This window comes from Oncorhynchus kisutch, linkage group LG4 (assembly GCF_002021735.2).
Source record: "Oncorhynchus kisutch isolate 150728-3 linkage group LG4, Okis_V2, whole genome shotgun sequence".
Classification (NCBI taxonomy): Eukaryota; Metazoa; Chordata; class Actinopteri; order Salmoniformes; family Salmonidae; genus Oncorhynchus; species Oncorhynchus kisutch.
In genome coordinates this window covers 51,946,553-51,974,514 of record NC_034177.2, presented here as the reverse complement: position 1 = coordinate 51,974,514, position 27,962 = coordinate 51,946,553, and the positions used below count along the sequence as shown (strand labels likewise).

Here is a 27,962-nt window from a genome sequence, read left to right as displayed (position 1 = left end):
TGCACAGATACTCTTATACACTGTACATAAGTGAGTGATAAGTGATCTGGAGCTCAAAAACAAACAGCAACATGCTTTCTTCCTATACAGACTGCAAAACAGAAACCTAAATTCTGTTTTTAATAACACCAATCCCTGGGTGTGAGCAAATTATTTTGTGATCTCTGGAAGTGTTTGGTTTTCTTTATTGCTGTTCAATCAAACATTGCGCTCAGCATTTTACCTACAGGTAGAAAAGCAACAAAATATTCCTCTGCATGATGTAGGCCTCATTATAAACCAATCAGAAATCAATTTACTAGTCTATTATCAATCCCATTGCACCTGTGGTTTGTTGGGTCATGGGGGAACAAGACAGACACTTCAAAAGCAAGTGGACTGTCATGATTACAGTTCAAAGGCAGTAAATGGAGTTCTCCAAATGGGCCAAACTATACACCAGAGAGGTATTCCTTCCAGTTTCTACATTCAGTATTTGGGGGTATATGCTTTTTGATGAGCATGCTGTGAGCTAAATGAATTCCACTTCGTCATGCACCAGAATCCAAAACATTGTATAAGAGCTTCTCTCTCATGTCTTCTTGGCATGTGAAGATACCTGCTAGTTCCTGCATTAAGAATGACACCATGTGGTCATATGGAGAAATGCAAAATCTAAAGAATTGCTGTGTAACGGTACATAACTGTGCTGCATATTGCCTGACAGGAAAACCATGAAATGGGCAAAATGTTCACATACACCCATCATATACCCTGCTCTTATACTTTTTACTCTTATCTATCCTGATGCCTAGTCACTTCTCCCCTGCCTACATGTACATACCTCAATTACCACGTATCCCTGCAACTTGATACTGTATGGTACTGCTGTATATAACTTCCTTCTTGTTTAACTCTGCATCATTGGGAAAGAGCTTCTAAGTAAGCATTAAGCATTTCCCTGTTGTATTCGGCGCATGTGATGAATTCAATTCTATTTCATTTTGTGTATTACCACACCAGGAAGACATTACTACTTAAACATTCTGAACTAAGCTTTACTATAACATCCTACCTACCTTAGGCTTTTTAAGCATTATAATAAGAAATTATAAAGGTTCATACAGGTTTATAACAAGAGATAAAGCATTACACCAGTTTGCTTTAAGTAAAGTAAAATGTTACCGGAGTGTATACTCAAACATTCTACACTAGGTTTAAGGCCTACTCGAACATTCTGCACTAGGTTTTAGGCCTACTCAAACATTCTACACTAGGTTTAAGGCCTACTCGAACATTCTACACTAGGTTTTAGGCCTACTCAAACATTCTACACTAGGTTTTAGGCCTACTCGAACACTCTACACTAGGTTTTAGGCCTACTCAAACATTCTACACTAGGTTTTAGGCCTACTCAAACATTCTACACTAGGTTTAAGGCCTACTCGAACATTCTACACTAGGTTTTAGGCCTACTCAAACATTCTACACTAGGTTTTAGGCCTACTCAAACATTCTACACTAGGTTTTAGGCCTACTCAAACATTCTACACTAGGTTTAAGGCCTACTCGAACATTCTACACTAGGTTTTAGGCCTACTCGAACATTCTACACTAGGTTTTAGGCCTACTCAAACATTCTACACTAGGTTTAAGGCCTACTCGAACATTCTACACTAGGTTTTAGGCCTACTCAAACATTCTACACTAGGCTTTAGGCCTACTCGAACATTCTACACTAGGCTTTAGGCCTACTCGAACATTCTACACTAGGCTTTAGGCCTACTCGAACATTCTACACTAGGCTTTAGGCCTACTCGAACATTCTACACTAGGCTTTAGGCCTACTCGAACATTCTACACTAGGCTTTAGGCCTACTCGAACATTATACACTAGGCTTTAGGTCTACTCGAACATTCTACACTAGGCTTTAGGCCTACTCGAACATTCTACACTAGGCTTTAGGCCTACTCGAACATTCTACACTAGGCTTTAGGCCTACTCGAACATTCAGCACTAGGTTTTAGTACTTGAACATTCTATTAGACTATACACTAGACTTTTGGGTGCCAGTCCATTTCTGCTCTCTTGCCAACTCCTTATGGTATTTGGAAATGCATAAGGAGTTGGCAAGGGAGCAGAAACATTTACTCGAACACTCTGCACTAGGCTCTTCTTGGTTGCTACAGCTCAGACGGCTAGTGGTTCACCTCCAGCTGGTGACACGGATATGTTTTGAGCAGTATGACTCCCTGCTTCTCAGACAGAAATCCAAAGAAGGCAAAAATGACATACTACTTCTTCATCAAAACATCTTCTGATTAATTTAACAAATTCAAATTCACTGTTTTGTTAAAATATTTCCACTGTATTTTCATGAATTAAATGCATCAAAACAAAGGGAAAAAAATGTATAGGGAAAGGTTCAGAATTGCACAGAACAATCGATGTAAATGCATGAAGGAAGATAGAAGTGCGTATGCCCTCAAATGATATCAAAGTAAAGTTGCGTACAGAAAAGTTAGGTACAAATGAGTGACTTCTTTTGAAAAAAAATTGATGGCAATGAGACTGTTAGGCTTTAATATTGTAAATATCAGCAAAATTAGATACGTGTACAACGAGCACAGCTACAGTATAACTGATTGGGGGACAATTCATAAGGAAAAAAAAAAAGTTATTAAAAAAAATATACAGAAAATCATTTAAAAAAAGAACAATAATTTGGAAATGGATTTCACAAGTCAGAAGACTCCTAAGAACAGAACGCACTTGGCTTGGTTGGAAGTTGGTATTTACGCATTTTATAATACACACAAATGCAGTTACCTTTATATACATGACATATTTAAATGATACTGCAGAAAACCGGGGGGATCTGAATCTGTCATTCAGTTTGATGTTATTGACCTTTTTGTGGAAATACTAGCCTTGTTCCCAAATATTTTTGTGTTGTCTTGCCATCTGCAACTCAAAGCCAAAGGCCATAGGAGTTGGCAAGACCGCACAAACAGATAACGGACCAGGCTATGGAAATACTAACAAAACAACAAGAAAAATATGAAGATGGATGCATGTAGATTTCTCTCTATACCATGCCAATGCTATCTTTGACAACATTGAACTCAACAGTGATCGGTTTGGAACCACGATGATGGAAAGGCATGATCTCTGCGACGACATCACACCTACAGAACGCTGGGCCAAGGGCTCGCACAACAAAGACTGCGTCCTAATTCTCCCGATTTAAACAATGGTGGAAACTCTCTCCAGCCAATGCTTACATCAATCCAATGCTTTTAGTGTGCAAGCCACTGTACACTTTGGGAGAAGGGTACAGAACTAGGACATAGCCTTAAAAGCTGAGGTTGGATATGTGCTGGTTAAAGAGTCTGTTAGGCTCATGTCATTCACTAAAATCATCAGGATGTGTGAATGTCTTATCTGTCATGTTTTTAATTTCTTTCTTTTCTTTTTTTTTACAGCAGTGCCAAAAGTGTTCCAGTATGGCTTGAAGAAGCAGTCAGTCCAGCTAATGAAAAGTCCAAAGTGTGCTTTGTTTTGCGTAAGTCTCAATGCACTTTGTGTTTCCGCTTCTTGTGTTTTTTGTCCTTCTTCTTGCCAGCACACTTCACACAGAACCACTGCTGGTCCTCGGGAGGGGCCGAGACCATCCCAACACATGGCCTGAGGAGAGAAGGACAAACATCGGTGAGTGAGTGAAGAAAGGAGGGAAGTTGGAGGGATATAAAAGGGATATACATAGTAAAAGTGGATATCAGCTTTCCACAGCGCAGCATAAGTATATTTTTTAGGTTCAACAACTAGTATCCTAGTAAATGTTCCTCACTTCTGCAGCAATAACTAGTCATATCAGCTGGACTGAACCACAGTAGATAAATTAATGAATGAAGCAAAGCCTTTCTTACCAATGGTACCAGTCATCGCAGTCATCACAGCCGATCATGGGACTGCCGTCATCAGGCTTGTTGCAACCAGGACAGATCCAGATCTGGTTCCCCAACTCATCACGAATCTACGGAGAGAAATTGTAAGCAACAAGGGACTCAGGACTAAAATAAGAATATACAGTTGAAGTTGGAAGTTTACATACACCTTAGCCAACTACATTTAAATTCGGTTTTTCACAATTCCAGATATTTAATCCTAGTAAACATTGCCTGTCTTAGGAACGCCACTTTATTTTAAGAATGTGAAATGTCAAAATAATAGTGGAGAGAATGATTTATTTCAGATTTATTTCACATTCCCAGTAGGTCAGAAGTTTACATACGCTCAAATAGTATTTGGTAGCATTGCCTATAAATTTTTAACTTGGGTCTTCCACAAGCTTCCCACAATAAGTTGGGTGAATCTTGGCCCATTCCTCCTGGTTTGTAGGCCTCCTTGCTCACACACGCTTTCAGTTCTGCCCACAAATTTTCTATGGGATTTGAGGTCAGGGCTTTGTGATGGCCACTCCAATACTTTGACTTTGTTGTCCTTAAGCCATTTTGCCACAACTTTGGATGTATGCTTGGGGTCATTGTCCATATGGAAGACCCATTTGCGACCAAGCTTTAACTTCCTGACTGATATCTTGAGATGTTGCTTTAATATATCCACATCATTTCCCCTCCTCATGATGCCATCTATTTTGTGAAACGCACCAGTCCCTCCTGCAGCAAAGCACCCCCACAACATGATGCTGCCACCCCCGTGCTACAAGGTTGAGATGGTGTTCTTCGGCTTGATAGCCTTCCCCCTTTTCTTCCAAACATAATGATGGTCATTATGGCCAAAAAGTTATATTTTTGTTCCATCAGACCAGAGGACATTTCTCCAAAAAGTACGATCTTTGTCCCCATGTGCAGTTGCAAACCGTAGTCTGGCTTTTTTATGGCGGTTTCGGAGCAGTGGCTTCTTCCTTGCTGAGCGGCCTTTCAGGTTATGTCGATATAGGACTCGTTTTACTGTGGATATATATACTTTTGTACCTGTTCCTCCAGCATCTTCACACGGTCCTTTGCTGTTGTTCTGGTATTGATTTGCACTTTTCGTACCAAAGTACATTCATGACTAGGAGACAGAACCAGTCTCCTTCCTGAGCGGTATGACGGCTGCGTGGTCCCATGGTGTTTATACTGGCATACTATTGTTTGTACAGATGAACGTGGTACCTTCAGGCATTTGGAAATTTATCCCAAGGATGAACTAGACTTGCGAAGGTTTCCTGAAGTCTTGGCTGATTTCTTTTGATTTTCCCATGATGTCAAGCAACGAGGCACTGAGTTTGAAGGTAGACCTTGAAATACATCCACAGGTACATCCCCAATTGACTCAAATTATGTCAATTAGCCTATCAGAACCTTCTAAAGCCATGACATAATTTTCTGGAATTTTCCAAGCTGTTTAAAGGCACAGTCAACTTGTACATAAACCTCTGACCCACAGGAATTGTGATACAGTAAATTATAAGTGAAATAATCTGTCTGTAAACAATTGTTGGAAAAATCCCTTGCACAAAGTGGATGTCCTAACCGTCTTGCCAAAACTATGGTTTGTTAACAAGAAATTTGTGGAGTGGTTGAAAAACTAGTTTTAATTACTCCAACCTAAGTGTAATGTAAACTTCCGACTTCAACTGTACATCACACATCTAGCCTAGTGTTGCATGGTATACCGAAACTTCGGTACTTTTTCAATGTTAGAACATGAAAAACGGTTTGGTAAAAAAAAAAGAGACATATTTTGGTAATTCTGTCAAATGTGTCTGTATTAGTGTAGCCGATGTCCCCTGAACACTTTACAATGCAAGAAAATACTGGTAGCTTCCAGATTTGTAGGCTAACTTTCCTTGCTAGCTTACAGCTGAAGCTAACATCAATTCACTACTCTAGTACTTTGTTTGTGATAATATGCAAACTATAATGCGAAAAATATACTGATTTTAAAGCTGATTGCAACTAGTTTATTAATTCACTTAAAATCGTTCTCTCTCACGTGTCTCTCCCAAAGATGACCTATTGCCTCAGCGAACTGATTGTGTGTGAGTAGGGCTCCGACCACCGCCCGCCCCCCTCTTGCCTTGTGAATGAGTCATTACTGGTTAAAGTAAATGTCCAAATATGCAAATGTTGATGATCAGTACAATAATATAAGTCCCGATTGGAAGTGAAACAGCTTGTTTGTAATCTTTAGCCCGATGATATCATCCAAAACATGCTCATTAACTCAATGCAACACACACTCCTATTGAATATGTATTCACCTGAATTGTGACTCAGCCGAAGCTACATCTGGATTTACCCAGTTCATCAATAGAGATTTACCATTCAAATAAATTGCCATTATTTTGTTATGTAGTTAGATTGTTTTTACCAAAGTCACATTGATTGTATAAATTATTCATTAAAGCATACATGTCCGTCTCTGAACAATTTGACTTAAAAAATGTTAAATGTAATGATGTTGAACTCAAAAGATGCCCAGCAACTGAACAGAGCAATAGCTGAGTTTCTCTGTCTGGATCAAGGGCCATTCTGTGACTTTGTCTAATATGCCTGCTTTTTTTTTGCCTTGGTATCGAGTATTGTGATACTAAACCTGGTATCGAAGTCAAAATTCTGGTGTCGTAACAACACTAGTCCAGCCATGCACTGCAGACATCATAGTAAAACTCCTTGTAGGCTATTCCCTGATGAATTTGCTATCACAAAAGGTTTGAGAACCCCTGAGATAGAGGATAGGCATGACAGATACATCATTTTGTATATGGTTGAGGTAGAGGGTCTGACCGGGACTCACCACGTATGTTCTGACAGTTTCAGTGATCACACTGCGTACAGGCAGTTTACTGGAGGACAGAATGGAGGCGGGGGAGAGCAACGAGGGTACAACTGGGGACAATAGTGGTGGAGGTGGTGGGGGCTGAAGGCGACTGCCAGGTCCTGATTTAGTGGCGGTGATCTTGGGTGCTGGCATCTTGGGTGGCGGCAGCGGTGGCTCGGAATTGGGAACCACCTTACTGATAACTCTGGAGATGGATATAAAGAGAAACAGAGGGGGAGGGGGGATCAAACCAGAGCCTATGACACATTACTGCATGCAGATCAACAATATAGCTGCCTTGCAGCACAGAGCCAACCAAATTTGTCAGGTACAGTATTTCTATGTATGGTTTCATATGCGTCTGTGTTTTGTATGTGCTTGATGTAACTGTATGATGTGGACAAATTAGAGTGCATTCGGAATGTACATTCCAGCCTTATTCTAAAATTGATTAAATTGTTTTCCCCCCCCTCATCAATCAGCACACAATACCCCATAAAGACAAAGCAAAAACAGTTTTTTTTAAAGAACAAATGTATTTAAAAAAAACAACAACAAATATCACATTTACATAAGTGTTCAGACCCTTTACTCAGTACTTTGTTGAAGCACCTTTGGCAGCAATTAGAGTCTTGAGTCTTCTTGGGTATTAAGCTACAAACTTGGCACACCTGTATTTGGGGAGTTTCTCCCATTCTTCTCTGCAGATTCTCTCAAGTTCTGTCAAGTTGGATGGAGAGCATCGCTGCACAGCTATTTTCAAATCTCTCCATAGTTTCCATTGGGTTCAAGTTCTGGCTCTGGCTGGGCCACTCAAGGACATTCAGAGACTTGTCCTGAAGTCACTCCTGCATTGTCTTGGCTGTGTGCTTAGGGTCGGTGTCCTGTTGGAAGGTGAACCTTCGCCCCAGTCAGAGGTCCTGAGTGCTCTGGAGCAGGTTTTCATCAAGGATCTCTCTGTACTTTGCTCTGTTTATCTTTCCCTCGAACCTGACTAATCACCCTGTGTCCCTGCTGCTGAAAAACATCCCAACAGCATGATGCTGCCACCACCATGCTGCACCATAGGGATGGTATTGGCCAGGTGATGAGCGGTGACTGGTTCCCTCTAGACGTGACACTTGGCATTCAGGCTAACAACTTCAATCTTGGTTTCCTCAGACCAGAGAATCTTGCTTCTCAGGGTCAGAGTCCTTTAGATGCCTTTTGGCAAACTCCAAGCGGATTGTCATGTGCCTTTTATCTTGGAGTGGCTTCAGTCTGGTCACTCTACCATAAAGGCCTGATTGGTAGAGTGCTGCAGAGATGGTTGTCCTTCTGCAAAGTTTCTCCCATCACCACAGAGGAACTCTGGAGCTCTGTCAAAGTGACCATCGGGTTTTTGGTCACCTCCCTGACCAAGGCCCTTCTCCCCCGATTGCTCAGTTTGGCTGGCTCTAGGAAGAGTCTTGGTGGTTCCAAACTTCTTCCAATTAAGGCTGATGGAGGCCACTGTGTTCTTGGAGAGCTTCAATGCTGCCAACATTTTTTGGTACCCTTCCCCAGATCTGTGCCTCGACACAATCCTGTCTCGGAGCTCTACAGACAATTTAATCGATCTCATGGCTTGGTTTTTGCTCCGACATGCACGGTCAGCATTGGGACCTTATATAGACAGGTGTGAGTGAGCCTTTACAAATCATGTCCAATTAATTGAATTTACCACAGCTCGACTCCAACTTGTAGAAACATCTCAAGGATGATCAATGGAAACAGGATGCACCTGAACTCAATTTCAGGTCTCATAGCAAAAGGGTCTGAATACTTACGTAAATAAGGTATCTCTTATTTAATCAATTTTAGAATAAGGATGTAATGTAACAAAATGTGGAAAAGGTGAAGGGGTCTGAAAACTTTCCGAATGCTCTGTAAGTTAAATGAAGGGACATATATATGGACAGAAAGTTTAATTGAATTGAGAAACATACATTTTGTCCTGGCCAGCCCCAACCCTTAGGGTCAGCCTGGGGATGACTGGTGATGGGACAGCAACTGGAGTCTCCACCCTCACCTGTGACAGAAGAAAGGAGAGCAACCAGTTAGTCACTGTTACAAACGCTACACTATAAATCAATTACTGGAAAAACACAGCTTACCTTTTCCAGCCTAATCCTCTCTTTTTCCTTCTCTTTCTCCTTCTCCCGTTTTTCCTTGTCTTTCTCCTTCTCTTTCCTCTTCTCCTCTTTCTCCCTCTCCTTCTCCTTGGACTTTTCCCTCTCCTTTTCCTTCTCCTTGTCTTTATCTTTCTTCTTCTTCTTCTCCTTCTTGTCTTTCTTCTTGTCCTTCTCCTTGCTCTTCACATCCTTTTCCTGGAGGATAGGCGGAAGAGGCGGCAGCATGGAGGGGATGCGGAGACACGTCGATGGGCTGAACAGGGCAGGGATGTCACCCAAACCGAACGGGGTGAGGGAGGATATCTTCTGCCGGTCCTTACCCTTGTCCCGCTTGTCTTTGCCTTTCTTGCTCTTCTCCTTGTCCTTTTTTTTGTCTTTGTGTTTGTCCTTCTCCTTCTTACCACTGCCATCCCCTCCATCTCGCGACTTGATCTTGATCATGGAGCCCTCTGGTCCGCCGAACCCTGGCCTCTGACCCAGGAAGTGTTCCCTGAGGTCATCGTCCTTGTTACCGAAGTCCTTCCACGGCATCTTGGCCTCCTTGGAGAAAGAATCTTTGCTCTTATCCCTGTTCTTATCCTTGTTCTTCTCTTTCATCTTCCCCTTGTCCTTATCCCTCTCTTTATCTTTTGGCTTCTCTCCTTTCTCCTTCTTCTTCATCTTTGTCTTCAGCTCCTTCTTGAGTTTCTTCTTGATGTCAGCCGAGGAGACAAGCTTGTTCTTCTCCTCGTACATCTTCAGGAGGGGCTCAGGGGTCGGGGGCGAGGCGGATGCTGAGGACAGGTATGATTCGCCTTGGGGGTGTCCCGCATTGGGACCTCCCTGGTTTACTTTACGTAGGACCTCATTGATGGAGTCGTCCATGGTCCAGTTCCCGGGGCCACCGTCTGCATTGAGTTGAAGCGGCGTAGAAGTGTCTTTACCCAGGCTGTTGGCACCCAGTGAGAGCTTAGGCGTTCCGCCTGGCTCCATGATAGTAAGCCTCCGTGGAGAGGAGAAGCCATCACTCTCCGACTCTGAGCCTGATGAGAAGGCAAACGGATCAGGCTCTCGCTCAGCGCATGCCCTGGCAATCACAGCGTCGATAGAATCGTCAATATCAGCGTTGTCGCCGCCAGGTTCGCAGAGTTTATCAGAGACAAAACCCGCCAGCTCGCATTCCTCCAGGCTTTGCCGCACGTGGATGTTTTCCTTCCCCATCCTCTCGCTGAGGGCCGACAAGGGAAGTCTCTGTAGGGCCAGGGCCTGAGCATCTGCTTTTCCCTGGGAGTGAGAACCAGACTTGACTCCAGAACCCATCTTGGGGCTTTTGGGACTTTTAGGGCTCTTGGTCCGACCCGGGGACTTTTTCCGCTCCTTGGAAGATTTGGGAGAGCGGATGGGGCTGCCTGACATAGCCCCACCAGCATTGACCCCCTTTGGGGACTTAGTCCGTGGCCTACCAGGGGATGAGCCTTTGAGCCCTTTGCGGCCTTGACCACCATGAGACTTATGATCAGAGTGTCTCCCTGGGGTCACCGGCTGGGGTCTGAACAATGTCGGAGGCCCAGGTGTCTCTGGGGACAGAGACATTGAACCCATGCTGTCATGGGAATGGGAGGCCATCATGCCTGGAGGGACACGCTGAGGGTTGAGGGAGGTGAGGGGCTCCCTGGGCTCCATGCTCCAGTCGGGGCTGAAGCCGGGGTGCATGCGAGGCCTCTTGGAGGTGGGCATCATACCCATGGCGGCGTCGGGGCTGTCCAGGTGTCTCTTCACAGGGTGGTTCTCATCGTTCACCACCTCGTCGTCATCCATGTCCTCGTCTGTATCGTCCAGCGGGACCTGCATGGCCTCGGCAGAGGTGCCCATGTCAGCCAGGGCTTCTTCCTCCTCCTCTTCTATAGATGGGAGAAGAGAGAGAGGGAGAGAGGATGAGACACAGCAAAGAGAAGCAGAGGGAGAGTGAGAGAGAAAGTCAAAGGTTCATCACTGTCATTCAATCAATCTCACCCTCTGATTAGTATTGTATTAAAGGACAAAGAAAATAAAAAAAGCATGGATTATCTGTCCATCGTAACCCATTAACACACAAATGCACGCACACGTGTCTCACGTAGGGCTGTTGCGGTGAACATATTACCGCTACTCCAATAGTCATGAGTCATAACCGCCGTCAAACGGTCACGGTAATCTCCTCTTAGGCACTCTGGACATGCATTCAGTACCCAACTCGTTAACAACTGACAGGTGCTAATGGCCTGGTACTCAGCGCTCTATTGTCCCTCTGACCACTCCGACATCAAAGCAAATGCAATCGAAAATCCCATCAAACACTCATCATAACAGTATCATGCTTTTAAAACTGACCTCACTGTGATGATCAATTTGAAGAAAGAAGTTAAACAACAGGTTGAAACTGAGTGGAAAACATGGTCATTGTGGATGTTGTTTCAAAGCCTAACACAACTAAATGGGCAATGCTTTCTAAGATTAAATCAAAACACTATAAGCATACAGTGCCTTCAGAAAGTATTCATACCCCTTGACATTCCAAATTGTGTTGTGTTACAGCCTGAATTTACACACTATACCCCATAATGACAAAGTGAAAACCTGTTTTCAGAAACTTTTGTAAATGTATTCAAAATGAATACTGAAATACCCCTGAGTCAATACGTTAAGGAATCACCTTTGGCAGTGATTACAGTTGCGAGTCTTTCTGGGCAAGTCTCTATGGGCTTTGCACAATTGGATTGAACAATATGTGCCCATTATTCTTTTCAAAATTCTTCAAGCTCTGTCAAATGGAATATTACTATTCTGTACTTCCTTCTTTTCACTCTGTCAATTAGGTTAGTATTAAGGTGTTACGACAATGTTGTTGATCCATCCTCAGTTTTCTCCTATCACATTCAATAAACTCTGAAACTGTTTAAAGTCACCATTGGCCACATTGTGAAATCCCTGAGTGGTAACTGAGTTAGGAAGGACGCCTGTATCTTTGTAGTGACTGGGTGTTTTGATAAACCATCCAAAGTGTAATTAATAACTCCACCATGTTCAAAGGGATATTCCGTTTTTTTTTTAACCGATCTACCAATAGGTGCCCTTCTTTTCTTTTCCCCTGGTCTTTGTGGTTGAATCTGTGTTTGAAATTCACTGCTAGACGGACTGACCTTACAGAAAATTGTATGTGTGGGGTACAGAGATGAGGTAGTCATTCAAAAATCATGTTAAACACTATTATTGCACACCGATTGAGTCCATGCAACTTATGTGACTTTTTAACTTTCTTGTTCAGGGGCAGAACGACATATTTTTACCTTGTCAGTTCGGGGATTCAATCTTGCAACCTTTCGGTTACTAGTCCAATGCTCTAACCACTAGGCGAACTGCTGCCCCAAATGTAGATGTAGATTAATGTAGATGGATTTGTCAGGGTGGCTTTTAAACATTTATAAACATTCAGAAAAACATAATTCCACTTTGACATTATGGGGTATTGTGTGTAGGCCAGTGGGAAACAAAAGTCAATTTAATCCATTTATTATTATTTTAAAAATTATTTTTACAAACAAAATGTGGAAAAAGTGTGTGAATACTTTCTGAAGGCACTGTATTAGAGCTTATGCATAGGCCTATATGAGCCCAAGCCAGAAAAAAATAATTAAAATAATGATTATGCCTTTATAGCCTAATACGCATGGCAGAAAAACACACACACGCATGTATGTATATGTATATATATATATATATATATGTATATATATATATATATATAAAAATGTAAACAATTTAAGAGGTCTTTGATACATAATTGGTCTAGCCTATACTCCAAAATTAAACTAATTATAGTAATGGACTGTATTATAAATACTGGATGGGCTGGTTACCTTATGCTACGCTCCAAACTTTCTATCCATGAGACTGGGAGAGAACATATAGGTCTAGGTGATGCTGTTGGCTCATTGATTGTGCAGGGCAGCTTCGAGTTAGCCTACAATTATAGTGCATTTGTATTTGATTTTGAATAGCCTAGTAATAAAGGCATTTTTTATATTTTCATAATTAATAGGCTGACATTACCTTTGGCAATAGAATACCTCACCACTGTACGTTTCCATCTCCGCCTCTCTCTCCTTCATTTGTTTCTCAAGCGTGCACAGAGAGAGGGGCTGTCAACAGTTTAATGCAATATGTTTCATTGTGAAAACACTGCTATCAACGTTCCAGAACAGATTTCACTTGGTTTCCCAAATTAAGCACTGGGTAGCAGGCGAAATATAACCTGTCGCACAGCAAGAGGCTGCATGCTCCTCAAACAGTGGTTGATACGTGTAGTGAAATAGGCTAAGCATATAACTTACATTCTGTTCTTCTGAAATACATTTTCTTAATATCATGATTCTTTAGACCTGCCTAAAATAAATAATGTATTTATTGTGATGATGCATATTAAATGAATGACTAGACTTTAAATGTAGATGTTCCAAAGGCGAGCATCAGCGGCTTGTATGTGTGGAGGCCTGGAGATGTTAATGGTCTTATGTTAATTGACGCTCAATTACCGCGAGGCCGACAGTCATTTACATGACAATAACCGGCTGAGGAAGTTTCATGACCGCCACAGCCCTAGTCTCACACACACAGTTCCCTCAGACACAATTAATATAGTTAAAGTCCTCACCTTCTTGCAAAGAGACCAAGGGTGGCATATAATCTGGAATGTATTCCCTCCTCTCCTCGGCATCCCCCCGTACCCCCACTCCAGGCTGAGGGAACTGCAGCATGTTATTTTTGCTGAGGGGGAAGAGAGGCGTCTGCTGGGAGAACCCCACAGGCTCCAGGTTATGGACATAGTCCTCCAGCTCAGACAGGCTCACACCCAGCAGTCTGAAGGCCTGGCCCACGTCCTCCAGTACTGGGTCTGTTCGCCCATCTAGGACGAGAGGAAAAGTGCATGCATGAGACGTGATCAAACCTTTATGTTTCCTTCCCCTTCTATGAATGCATATATGATACATGTACTATAGATGGGTTAGCTGATAGCGTAAAAAACGATACGCACACATCAATGGGGCAGAAGTCTGTGTTATTTTGGTTCTGGATGGCCAAATAGTTGGCAACAATGACTAGAAGCTTCTATGTGGGGGATCGTAGGTGGCTTGTTTCAGTTAGTTTTATCTTGTTCTTGATACCATGTTTTGTTTTGAGGTGTCACGCCTATGCAATATAGCTCAAATTAGCAAGCTAGAAAACCAACAGCTGTAAGTACATATTTGAAAGACAAGTGCTCATGACATTATGTAAATTTACATAAACATTGGAGACGAAATCAAGTTGACATGTTGTCAACAATCTAAGCCAACACGGTCTGTTTTGCCCCATAGTTGTGCATGAGTCGGTTGTTGCTAAACAACCAACCCGTCTTCAGTATACACACTACAACAAACTAACTGAGTGAAGTCTTTTACACCATTGTATGACGTAAGAGATTTTCAAAAATCAGACAGAAGTTATTTTTTAGACCATAAATTATGCCTTCAGCAAACAATTGATTAAATTCAACCCGGGAAAGACAGTGGCATTTACAGCTAACGTTACCTAGTCTTTTTTTAAGCCCATTTCTAAACAAGATGCCACACTGTTTTCATTGGAACTACAGTATGTTAGAACACTCCCCCATGTTGACATCTGAGCTAGCTAGTTAGCACACACACCACAGTATGACCCGTTTCAAATTGAGAAACAAACATGGTCATAAGCGACTAAATGTATATCATGACTGTAGTTAGCTAAACATTAAATACATGTAATGCTTGAGAAATTACTTTTGCAAACCAACCTAGTCATTGTTTACATGACTAAGAGTTAGGCTAACTTTACTGTACATGTCTCTGACATTAGCGCTAGGCCTTGATTGGAGGGGGCGCTAGTCACAGAGCGTGGAATAAACAACGCGACCCAATACCTAGACAGATGAATTTAATTTACAGTGGACATGTCTGAAACACAGTACTTACATAGCTCCGAGTATCGATGACAACCCCTGGCTAACTGCTGGATATATCTGTGAAGAACATCGGAGAGCAGGTCGCAGGCTGTGAGCTGCACTGCATCCCAGCCCAGCGCTTGGCAGATCTGCGCCACCGACACACGCAGCAGCGAGCGAGCATAGCTCTCGCACATCTTGCTGACTTTAATAACGGTCCTAGTTTATTCAATCCCGGCTATAAAACATGCTCCTGGTCTTCATGATGCATGAAAGACGTGCAGGTTGTGAACAAAACGCTCGATGAGGGATACTTCTGACATCTATTCGAGTATATATGTTGGCGCTCTTGCCAGAGCCGCCATCTTGTTTCCACCGATAAAAAACCCATCCCAGAAAACGTCGATTAGACATGCGCAAAAACATCCGCCAACCCACAGGGAAGGGTACGTTCACGGGTATCATTACCTGCGCTGTGCAGCCGAACAACTTCTTAAACTATCAAACAGCCGTTCCATTTCCACTAACAAAAATTATATATTTAGGGATAAAGTACAGAAGGACACTCAGTATGGATGAAGAATACGATGTTATTGTTCTCGGGACCGGCCTAACGGTGAGAACTGACAAAAGCAATATAGTACAACCGTCCAACAATGGTCACAGCTACTAACCTAGATGTGTAGGCTAATCTTTAGGCTAATGTCATGGCCAACAAGCCGCTAACTCACGTTAGTGCTAAATTAGCTTGCTTGCTCGTTTGTTAGATCTCAAATTTCAGATTTTGTTTCTCAGGAAATCGGTGTCTACTGTGATTCTCATTAGTGTTATCCGAGTGTGGTGATACTTTCCCCGCTCAGCAACAAGGGACAACTCCCATACAACAGTATTTCCATTTATTTTCCCTATAGTAAAATGGAGCTAATTAGCTATGCTAAGTAGTTACTGTATCAGTTCGCTAGTTGTGTTGTTAGCTCGCTGGGCTTAAATTTGTCTTTACTCTGTTGTTTAAATTGTTTACACATTTAAAACATAAATGACCATTTTTACATATCTTTTTGTGTAGCTACCGAGCTATCTGACTTATCTTTTTCTTCCATAGGAATGCATTCTGTCTGGCATTATGTCAGTGAAGGGGAAGAAGGTGCTTCATATGGACAGGAACTCTTACTATGGAGCAGAGAGTGCGTCCATCACGCCACTGGAAGATGTAAGCAAAGACACACAAGATGAATATGACCCTTTTCATACTATAATGCCGAACCATACTTAGCTCACTGGGATATTTTCTTTACACATATTCCCTTCCGGCAACTATGGTGGATCCTTAACTAGGCCAGCCCAGTAATTGGTTTAACTTGGCTCAGTAGTGTCAAAAGGGTTTTAGATGATTAACCTTAGGTTCCACAGCCCCCACTGTGTGGTGCTATCACACAGATAGTAATATGTTATATTATGTATGCTATCACTCACATCTCGGTGTTATATTAATACTTTGTGGCACGTCCTGAGTTTCATATACTCAAAATCTGACAGCTTTATGTTTTATTGTTAAATAAAATAAGTCATTAATGAAATTGATGAAGTAATAATACAAAGTTTAATCATTTCTGTTTGTCTTCTTCTTGTCCCCCTCCAGTTGTACAAGCGCTTCAGTCTTCCAGGCAAACCTCCAGAGTCCATGGGAAGAGGTCGGGACTGGAGCGTGGACCTCATCCCAAAGTTTCTGATGGCCAATGGTAGGAAAGCAATGTCGGGTCTATTCAATTCACTAGGATCCCAAACGGAATGAAACTGTGAGGAACCAACGTGCATTTGTCCAATAGAAATGTTTTTTGTTGCAAAACATTTTACATTTGGAGTAAAGGACTTCTGTTGCAAAATGTTTTGTAACTGTTTGCTACGGTTATCGTCTAATGAATACACCCATGGTATTCCAGATATAATCCTCATTGATGGTTAGCCACGACACAGAAGAAAGGGGACTGTACAGAAAGGGACTACTTGGACTTGTCCAAGAAGACGTTTTCATTTTCTTTTGCAAAATGTTATAAAAGGATTTCCGCCGCATGCCCTAATGAATACAACCCACGTAAACTACTTTTTATGAATGTTATCAAAGGCCTCTCCCTCAGCAGCTTCTTTCGTCTTGGTATACATCAGGATTGTTTTGACATGTTTTCCATTGCATCCCTTAACAAACGTTACCTATTTTTTTCCTTCTATACCCAGGTCAGCTTGTGCGAATGTTGCTGATCACTCAGGTGACCCGTTACCTGGACTTCAAGGTAATCGAGGGCAGCTATGTCTACAAGAAGGGAGCGATCTATAAAGTGCCGGTTACTGAGACCGAGGCACTGGCCTCCAGTGAGTATATCGATGGGATTTTCATTTGCCTATTTCTATAATATAGGCTATGCCAGATGCTTTTATCCAAAGTGACTTACAGTACAGTGAGTGCATAATTTTTTTTGTCAAGTTAAGAAAAAAAGATTTGTGTCACTCCTAGGGCCGTTGAGGTGCAGTATTATCGCCAAACCGGCAGTCGAAGATCACGAAGTCAGTCAAATTCCATGTGACTGTTTAGTCATGGTAATTTGGCTTCTCCAATTAGGCTACTCAGCACTCTGTCCCTCTAATCACTCTGACATCAATGCAAATCTAATCAAACACTTAATGAAAGCCCATGAGCTCATGTTGCACAATACTTTTGACAGGCTATGCGATACAGGATATGCAATTAGCCCCTATTAAAAAGAGGATCAGCTTTCTATATTTGTTTATCAACTTTCCTAATAAACTCAGCAAAAAAAGAAATGTCCCTTTTTCAGGACCATGTCTTTAAAAGATCATTTGTAAAAATCCAAATAACTTCACAGATCTTTATTGTAAAGGGCTTAAACACAAGGCTTGTTCAATGAACCATAAACAATTAATGAACATGCACCTGTGGAACGGTCGTTAAGACACTAACAGCTTACAGACGGTAGGCAATTAAGGTCACAGTTATGAAATCTTAGGACACTAAAGAGGCCTTTCTACTGACTCTGAAAAACACCATAAGAAAGATGCCCAGGGTCCCTGCTCCTCTGCGTGAACGTGCCTTAGGCATGCTGCAAGGAGGCATGAGGACTGCAGATGTGGCCAGGGCACACTAGATGAATAATTCTAATCATTGAAATGCTAATCCTTTGCACATGAACGGCCGCTCATTCGAGAATAATTGCAATGTATATATTTACTCCCATATGTCGTTGATGTCTCTCAGTTGAAAACACTCAATCGTCCAGTAGAGTTCATCAGAGTCTCTGCTTAACTTTCCCAGAAATAACAATGTCTTTCATGGTTGTCGGTGGTTAGAATGGATACTTCAGACTACCATTGGGTAATGTTCTCATAGAATAAATGCTTCGTCGGTTGTCGGTATTCTCAATCTGGATTTATGTCATTTCTAGCTGCAGAATAGTAATTATGTGTCTTAAGATTTTGCTTTTATTCTGTAGTGATCAATAGTCTCGTTTAACCATTTCCAGCCGTGTAGCAAAACTACAGCTGTATGGTCTCCGTGGCCTATAGAATTGTAGCCATTCCAACTTGGGGACGACGTCCTGGCGTTTTCTGACTTCTTAACTACAGGCAAGTGGCTCGGGTGGCTGTTGTCCTTGATGATCTTTATGGCCTTCCTGTGACATCGGGTGGTGTAGGTGTCCTGGAGGGCAGGTAGTTTGCCCCCGGTGATGCGTTGTGCAGACCTCACTACCCTCTGGAGAGCCTTACGGTTGTGGGCGGAGCAGTTGCCGTACCAGGCGGTGATACAGCCCAACAGGATGCTCTCGATTGTGCATCTGTAGAAGTTTGTGAGTGCTTTTGGTGACAAGCCGAATTTCTTCAGCCTCCTGAGGTTGAAGAGGCGCTGCTGCGCCTTCTTCACGATGCTGTCTGTGTGGGTGGACCAATTCAGTTTGTCTGTGATGTGTACGCCGAGGAACTTAAAACTTACTACCCTCTCCACTACTGTTCCATCGATGTGGATAGGGGGGTGTTCCCTCTTCTGTTTCCTGAAGTCCACAATCATCTCCTTAGTTTTGTTGACGTTGAGTGTGAGGTTATTTTCCTGACACCACACTTCGAGGGCCCTCACCTCCTCCCTGTAGGCCGTCTCGTCGTTGTTGGTAATCAAGCCTACCACTGTTGTGTCGTCCGCAAACTTGATGATTGAGTTGGAGGCGTGCGTGGCCACGCAGTCGTGGGTGAACAGGGAGTACAGGAGAGGGCTCAGAACGCACCCTTGTGGGGCCGCAGTGTTGAGGATCAGTGGGGTGGAGATGTTGTTGCCTACCCTCACCACCTGGGGGCGGCCCGTCAGGAAGTCCAGTACCCAGTTGCACAGGGCAGGGTCGAGACCCAGGGTCTCGAGCTTGGAGGGCACTATGGTGTTAAATGCCGAGCTGTAGTCGATGAACAGCATTCTCACATAGGTATTCCTCTTGTCCAGATGGGTTAGGGCAGTGTGCAGTGTGGTTGAGATTGCATTGTCTGTGGACCTATTTGGGCGGTAAGCAAATTGGAGTGGGTCTAGGGTGTCAGGTAGGGTGGAGGTGATATGGTCCTTGACTAGTCTCTCAAAGCACTTCATGATGACGGAAGTGAGTGCTACGGGGCGGTAGTCGTTTAGCTCAGTTACCTTAGCTTTCTTGGGAACCGGAACAATGGTGGCCCTCTTGAAGCATGTGGGAACAACAGACTGGGATAGGGATTGATTGAATATGTCCGTAAACACACCAGCCAGCTGGTCTGCGCATGCTCTGATGGCGCGGCTGGGGATGCCGTCTGGGCCTGCAGCCTTGCGAGGGTTAACACGTTTAAATGTTTTACTCACCTCGGCTGCAGTGAAGGAGAGGCCGCATGTTTTGGTTGCAGGCCGTGTCAGTGGCACTGTATTGTCCTCAAAGTGGGCAAAAAAGTTATTTAGTCTGCCTGGGAGCAAGACATCCTGGTCCGTGACGGGGCTGGTTTTCTTTTTGTAATCCGTGATTGACTGTAGACCCTGCCACATACCTCTTGTGTCTGAGCCGTTGAATTGAGATTCTACTTTGTCTCTATACTGACGCTTAGCTTGTTTGATTGCCTTGCGGAGGGAATAGCTACACTGTTTGTATTCGGTCATACACAGCCATATTAACTGAGAAAACATTTATTATCAATTCAAGAGAATAAGCCATTTAAGGCAACCAGTTCAGGAGTGGGTGTGATAAATTATTAGATTCAGAACATGCCATCGAAACCAGTTCAATAATGTTAATGAACAGTAACGCATACCAGTGTTTTAAAATATAAAACGACAATCATTAGGATTTCGTAATCAGCAATTACCATCTGAATAGCTTCACAACCTTGAAAGGGTATACATTTTTAACCAGTTCAATGAAATGTATATATGAATGTTAGAATGAATTAACAATAATAATGAACGTACTGAACAATAACTAATTTACCTGTTTATTTAGTGTGTGTGTGGCCCATCAGTGGGAAAACTGGGGGTGATTCTTCAGTTTGATAAGTTTATTCATGTCTGGGCTGATGTTTGACAGGGCATCTCGGAGGTCATGCTGGCTGTCCAGTTTGTTTCTGCTTTTAGTTTTCAACTGCCATAGCAGAGAAGCCACTTTCAGAGATGGGTAGTGCTAAACAGTAACATGATTCTGATTGCGTGACAGACGAGAGCAGCATACTCTCCCACTACGCTGCACCAGAACTGTGGCAGTGTCATTTCCGGAATGTGCATGCTCAGTCCACGATCAAATGACCGCTCCACCAGCTGATCCTCTTCTTTGCTTAGTAACATGACGCTTCCCATCTCCACTCAAAAGGTGTCTTGTCTCCTGTTCTCATCCAGGAAGTAGTCACAAAACTTTCCCTTCAGCTTGACAAGATGCTGTTTAACAGTTTTTTTTCAGTGTGTTGCTGTGTGCTTTGTTGAGCATATTCTGAATCTTGAAATCATCATTGGGAAACATGTCAATCCTCCCGTTAGAAATATTTGCCCAAAAGGTAAGCTTCATCTTGAAGGCATCCACTTTGTCCCTCTGTTCAAATCAATTGTGCCCCATCCCTTGCTTTGTCACAGTGAGCGAATTTAGATAACCAATATCTCCCCCCAAGTTGCGAATCACTGCTTTAAGAGATACAGTTGTGTGTTTCCTGTCCTTCATGAGATCACCAAATGAAACACACTCGACATGACTGTCCCTTAGGTGTCCACGGATCATTCCCACATTCTCAAAAGTAGAAATATTGTTTAGTTCTCCCATTTTGTGGATTAGGGGTTTTGAACTAAGAGAAGCTCTTTGTTCTGGTAGACTCTCCCCCTTAATTCTGCATGTCAGAATCCCCTGAGGGCACGTCATGATAATAGTTTATCAACATTAAGCTAAACGGTATCTTTTGCTTCAAGCTCATTGCTTACAAGTTTTTTTTTTTTATGTTAGTGGTTGTATTCATTTTGGGTCTATCGCATCCCACAACTATCCCAGACTATGTTTGGAATATTTATTTCTCGCACAATAGAATAGGTGAACTTTTTTGTACTATGGTGGATAGTATATTGACGTAGGCTAGTGCTTTTGCTGTTCGTTAGGCCAACTCATCTTGTTGGCTGATGAAAAATAAATCTGGACAATTCATCCAATCTCTTCAATATGTGCCACGGAATTGGATAAGGACGCATGCAGTTTAGTCCTCAATGTGTCGGTCTTCACTTGTAGCCTGTGAGAAAGACCCGATCACGTGACTGAGAGCCATGTGAGTGAGAGGTGTTTCGGCACGTTGTGGGGAGAAGGGAATTATAATTATTATATTCAGCCCAAGGGCGTAATGGCCACTGGCTGCATAAAACAAAGCAGAGCTCATGCCTTTCATGCAACTTTTTCCAAATCATCATTAGAGTCGCATTATGCAGCTTTAGAATGTATTAAAAATCAGAACTTATAGCCCAACATTTGTATCGCAACTTAAGTTACATAAATAACTCTAAATTAAGCATATGAAATGAACTGTTTCTTTGTTAACCGTTAAACACAGAATAGCCGCATGGGCGCACTCCCTCATTGTTTGGAGAAAATATCCTTTCTATTTTATTCAGCAATGTTCAATTGTATTCTTCATACTATAAAATAATTATATGGAATTCGAAGAAAATCTTGCCTGGTAAATGAACTAGTAGCCCACAGCCATATGGCATAGCCAGATCAGGGCCTAACATGAGGACAACTCAGTATGCTATTCTGTTCTTCTGAAATACACTACATTTTCTTTAGACCTGTCTAAAATTAAATAATGGATTTATTGTGATGGTGTAGGCTATATTACATGGATTTATCAGACTTTTTAAAATGTAGATGTTCCAAAGGTCTGCATCAGTGGTTTGTAGGCTTTGCGTGGAAGACAGGACATGCTAGATGTGTATGTTAATTAACGGTCAATTACTGTGAGACCGGCAGGTAAATCAAGTATTCTATTAACTTATGCTATACAGAGTGTACAAAACATACAAATATTTAAGTGCCTTTTGAACAGGGTATGATATTAAGTGCCAGGCACACCGGTTTGAGTATGTCGAACTGCAATGCTGCTGGGTTTTTCACGCTGAACATTTTCCTGTGTGTATCAAGTGTGCTCCACCACCCAAAGGACATCCAGCCAACTTGACACAACTGTGGGAAGCATTGGAGTCAAAATGGGCCAGCATCACTGTGGAATGCTTTCGACACCTTGTAGAGTCCATTCCCCGACAAATTGAGACTGTTCTGAGGGCAAAAGTGGGGGGTGCAATTCAATATTCGGAAGGTGTCCTTATTGTTTTTTACACTGTGTATACCACTTAGCAGAAGCTTTTATCCAAAGTGACTTAAGGTGAGTGAGTGCAGGAATTTAAGCCACAAATGAACCCACAACCTTTCAACTGAGCCACACAGGACCACATTCTTAGTCTTATTTCAAAATGTTTTTCATTTTCTGTCTCATTGACTTTTTTGCACCCGCTCAGGTTTGATGGGGATTTTCGAGAAGAGACGTTTCAGGAACTTTTTGATCTTCGTTGCCAACTATGATGTGAACGATCCCAAAACCATGGAGGGTTTCGACCCCAACAAGGCGACAATGCGTGACCTGTACAAGAAGTTCAGCCTGGGCCAGGATGTGATGGACTTCACTGGCCACGCCCTCGCGCTCTACAGGACAGACGAGTAAGTGGCTGTATCTGAAATGGCACCCTATTCACAATATATAGGGCACAAATGTTTTACCAGGGCCCATAGGGGTCTGGTAAAAAGTAGTGCACTGAATAGGGTTGCCTTTTCAGACACAGATGATCAACTTATAACGAAGTGTTATCTCTTTGTTTGATCTCAGCTACCTGGACCAGCCCTGCATCGACACCATCAACAGGATTAAGCTATACAGTGAGTCTCTGGCCAGATACGGCAAGAGTCCTTACCTCTACCCTCTCTACGGCCTGGGGGAGCTTCCACAAGGTTTTGCTAGGTAAGATTCACTTTACCTCCTCCCTGCCATTATCATTTGTCCGTCTTAAGCCTTTTGGTTGATGAACCCAAGGTTTAATTCCTGCAGGGATCACATACTCGCACCGAAAATGTTCTACACTCACTGCACCATGACTCTAAAAGCATCTGCTCAGCGGCACTAATAGTAATCATATGAACCCATCCCATGCTCCGCTATTCACCAGTGTCTTTGAATTGATCTCTCTTCCTCTAGGTTGAGTGCTATCTATGGTGGGACCTACATGCTGAACAAGCCCATAGAGGAGATTGTTATGGAGAATGGAAAGGTAGTGGGGGTCAAGTCAGAGGGAGAGGTGAGATTTTGTCAAATGTGTATATATATATATAAAATATTGTTTGATATTAGTTCTTAATGGCGATTTAATTAGGGTGGTGTATACAACCAACAGATTTTGAATGTTTCCAAGTGGAAGTTGGCTAACCCTATGCCTTACCCAAAATGTAAACTTCACCCTTACTCTAACCCATCCTAACCTTAACTATAACCCTAACCACTACCATCTCTCCTTCCCTCTCTAGATAGCCCGCTGTAAGCAGCTGATCTGTGACCCCAGCTACATCATGGACAGAGTCAGCAAGGTCGGCCAAGTGGTCCGTATCATCTGTGTCATGAGCCACCCCATCAAGAACACCGGCGATGTCAACTCCTGCCAGATCATCATCCCTCAGATCCAGGTCAACAGGAAACATGGTGAGACTCCTGGATACCTAGCCTACATAAATACGTAATAATACATTCGTAACCGTACATACCACATTCATAAGCAGTAGATAAGCGTTTCATAAATCCTTGTTGAAATTAAGTTGTCACTGAAATATGTTGTGACTTTTTGAATGGTAATGACTGTGTTCATTAGGCACCAAATAGAATTTAAAAAATGGGGAGGGACCTGGAAAAAAAGCTAATTTTCAGTTTCAAAACATTTTGCTAGTTTTTATATCCTACTGAAACACCACCTAGTAGAGCTTAGTGAATGATATGTCACTGATATGTTGTGTTTTCATTTTAGACATCTACGTTTGTATGATCTCCTCGGCCCACAACGTGGCAGCGCAGGGCAAGTACATTGCCATCGCCAGCAGCGTAGTGGAGACCAATGACCCAGAGAAGGAGCTCAAACCGGCCCTGGATCTATTGGAGCCCATTGAACAGAAGTAGGCCTTTGATTCTATGATACTATACAGAGCATTCGGAAAGTTTTCAGACCCCTTCCCCTTTTCCACATTTTGTTACGTTACAGCCTTATTCTAAAATTGAATAAATAACATTTCCTCGTTAATCTACACACACTACCCCATAATGACAAAGCGAAAACAGGTTCAGATGTTTATTCAAAATAAAAAACCGAAGTACCTTATTTACTTAAGTATTCAGACCCTTTGCTATGAAACTTGAAATTGAGCTCATCCTTGAGATGTTTCTACAACTTGATTGGAGTCCACCTGTGGTAAATTCAATTGATTGGACATGATTTGGAAAGGCACGCACCTTTTCTATTTAAGGTCCCACAGTTGACAGTGCATGTCAGAGCAAAAACCAAGCCATGAGGTGGAGGGAATTGTCGTAGAGCTCCGAGACCGATCTGGGGAAGGGTACCAAAAAAGGTACAGCATTGAAGGTCCCCAGGAACACCGTGGCCTCCATTCTTAAATGGAAGAAGTTTGGAACCACCAAGACTCTTCCTAAAGTGGCCGCACGGCCAAACTGAGCAATCGGGGGAGAAGGGCCTTGGTCAGGGAGGTGACCAAGAACCCGATGGTCACTTTGACAGAGCTCCAGAGTTCCTCTGTGGAGATGGTTGTTCTTCTGGAAGGTTCTCCCATCTCTGCAGCACTCCACCAATCAGGCCTTTATGATAGAGTGGCCAAAGGGAAGCCACTCCTCAGTAAAATGTACATGACAGCCTGCTTGGAGTTTGCCAAAAGGCACCTAAAGGACTTCCAGACCATGAGAAACAAGATTCTCTGTTCTGATGAAACCAAGATTGAACTTTTTGGTCTGGAGGAAAGCTGATATCATCCCTACGGTGAAGCATGGTGGTGGCAGTATCATGCTGTGGGGATGTTCTTCAGTAGCAGGGACTGGGAGACTAGTCGGGGTCGAGGGAAAGATGAACGGAGCAAAGTACAGAGATCCTTGATGAAAACCTGTTCCAGGGCACTCAGGACCTCAGATTGGGGCTAATGTTTCCAACAGGACAACAACCCCACTTTCCAACAGGACAACAACCCTAAGCACACAGCCAAGACAGCGCAGGAGTGGCTTCGGGACAAGTCTCTGAATGTCCTTGAGTGGCCCAGCCAGAACCCGGTCTTGAACCCGATCGAACATCTCTTGAGAGACCCTAAAATAGCTGTGCAGTGATGCTCCCCATCCAACCTGACAGAGCTTGAGGATCTGCAAAGAAGAATGGTAGAAACTCCCCAAATACAAGTGTGCCATGCTTGTAACGTCATACCCAAGAAGACTTGAGGCTGTAATCACTGCCAAAGTACTGCGTAAAGGGTCTGAATTGTTATGATTTTTTTTAAAATATAAGTCAATTTTGTATACATTAGCAAAAATGCCCATGTCAGTATGGGGTATTGTGTGTAGATGAAGGGGGGAAAAACTGTTTTCATGAATTTTAGAATAAGGCTGTAACATAACAAAATGTGGAATAAGTCAAGGTGGTCTGAATAATTTACAAATGCACTGTGGTATGTTAGGGCTCACATCACTGGAATTCAATACTGTAATATTATTTTCACGTGACTGAGGTGTAATGCACTTGGTTGGTTCCAAATTCATGTTTCCTTACCCTGTTGAAAACTTCTCTCCTCAGGTTTGTGAGCATCAGCGATCAGTATGCACCAACTGACATGGGAAAAGACAGCCAGGTGAGTGTATATTTCCTAATCCTCTTGTTGTGCTGCACTTTGAAATCAACAGGAGGCGCAAACATTTTCTGAACACTAACCATGTTTCCATCCAGTTTTTATACTAGTAAAGTCATATTTAAAAAAAAAATATTATAATAATAGCTGTAATGGAAACAGGAATTTTTGGTGTAATTTTATAAATGCCGACAGATAATTTGTTCGTTCGACATGGTGGGATCTTTTTGTGCCTGAAATGGCGGTGGTATTGACTTTATGCGAAAATATTGATATAAAAACCAGCATATCACCAAATTTACCTCGATATGGTGTGTGGTCCTCCCACTACGACTTGGGAAACCATGCAGTTATAAATGATGATGAATTTCCCAGGGTGGTGAAAGTGCGGGGTGATAAGTTTGATGCTGCTTTCCAATAAAAATCAAGGGTCTTATTCTGGTGACATTATGATTGATGCTTGACTGCTGTTCGACAAATAAAAATGTTCTCACTCTTATCCATAATAATCAAATAATGTAGACTAGCAAACCCACACAGCCTACCCGCATTACAGTATCTGCAAGATATTGGCTCGAGCGCAGGTGCCAAGACCAGGAGTAGGCACATTTTGCTTTATAACGCACATTTCTTTTAGGTAGAGTTGAAAATGTGATGGAAACGCATTGAACTTTAGATTTGTATTTGCTACATGAACATTTTAAGTGAAAAAATACATTGTGTGCACTGATTTTTATCGGCTACACGTCCATTTGGTGAAAACATAGCACTGGTGGGAAAATTCTGATATTTTCTATGTATATTTTGAATATTCGCATGAAAATCTGTCGCCAATTGGATGGAAACCTAGCTATAGCCTATTCAGTCATAGGCCTGTAGACATGATTTGTATACATCATTGGTTTAGACTTCTTTTATTTTTCCCCTCTTTCCCTTCTATGCATCTGGGATATCTGCAGATATTTATCTCCCGTACGTATGATGCAACAACCCACTTCGAGACCACCTGTGATGACATCAAGGACATTTACAAGCGTGTGATGGGCACGGAGTTTGACTTTGCAGAGATGGAGCGCACGAAGAATGACATCTTTGGAGACGCAGGTGATCAGTGATAGTGTCAGCATCATGTTAGTGTCCAGACAGCTCCAAATCTTAACAAACTGGTTTATAATCCAAATGCATTGTTGGAAGCTGTATCTATGACCCTTTAAAACAATGGAAATATGTTTGTAGAAAAAAAAATAAAGAAAAGTGTTTACTGGCATGCGGACAATTGAGGGTGGCTGCGTTTTATAATGAATTTGACAGTTGGTTAAGAACATGCAATGATCACATTGTGTACCATCATGAAGGTTTCTTCAAATTCTGACATGTGAATGTCGCCAAAGAGTTTTATTCAGGGGTTTATATGTAGTCTATAATTGTGATATAAATTGTATTTTTACATAAGGTAATATTCTGTGTTAAAGTGAAATAAATAAATATTTGATCTGTAATAGAGAAACGAACCATGGTCACTCTTTTTCTGTGTGTGTATGTAAAAAATGATGGGGAACATTTAG

General features: G+C 42.4%; 2 protein-coding genes across 2 annotated transcripts; one reads left to right on the top strand and one right to left on the bottom strand.

Moving 5' to 3' along the window:
* Positions 1-169: 169 nt before the first annotated feature.
* Positions 170-15,404, bottom strand: LOC109889669 (transcription initiation factor TFIID subunit 3). Its single transcript, XM_020481263.2, has 7 exons — positions 14,970-15,404; positions 13,634-13,885; positions 8,947-10,844; positions 8,779-8,861; positions 6,788-7,016; positions 3,910-4,016; positions 170-3,667 (listed from the first exon to the last, which is right to left on the bottom strand). The coding sequence occupies exons 1-7, from the start codon at positions 15,133-15,135 to the stop codon at positions 3,553-3,555; spliced, it is 2,850 nt and encodes a 949-aa protein (XP_020336852.1). The 5' UTR covers positions 15,136-15,404; the 3' UTR covers positions 170-3,552.
* On the top strand, positions 15,351-27,908 carry LOC109889670 (rab GDP dissociation inhibitor beta-like). The gene is made up of 11 exons (XM_020481264.2): positions 15,351-15,554; positions 16,041-16,148; positions 16,578-16,677; positions 17,171-17,305; positions 22,983-23,181; positions 23,348-23,479; positions 23,714-23,813; positions 24,040-24,211; positions 24,531-24,675; positions 26,346-26,400; positions 27,357-27,908. The coding sequence occupies exons 1-11, from the start codon at positions 15,351-15,353 to the stop codon at positions 27,510-27,512; spliced, it is 1,506 nt and encodes a 501-aa protein (XP_020336853.2). The 3' UTR covers positions 27,513-27,908.
* Positions 27,909-27,962: the final 54 nt, after the last annotated feature.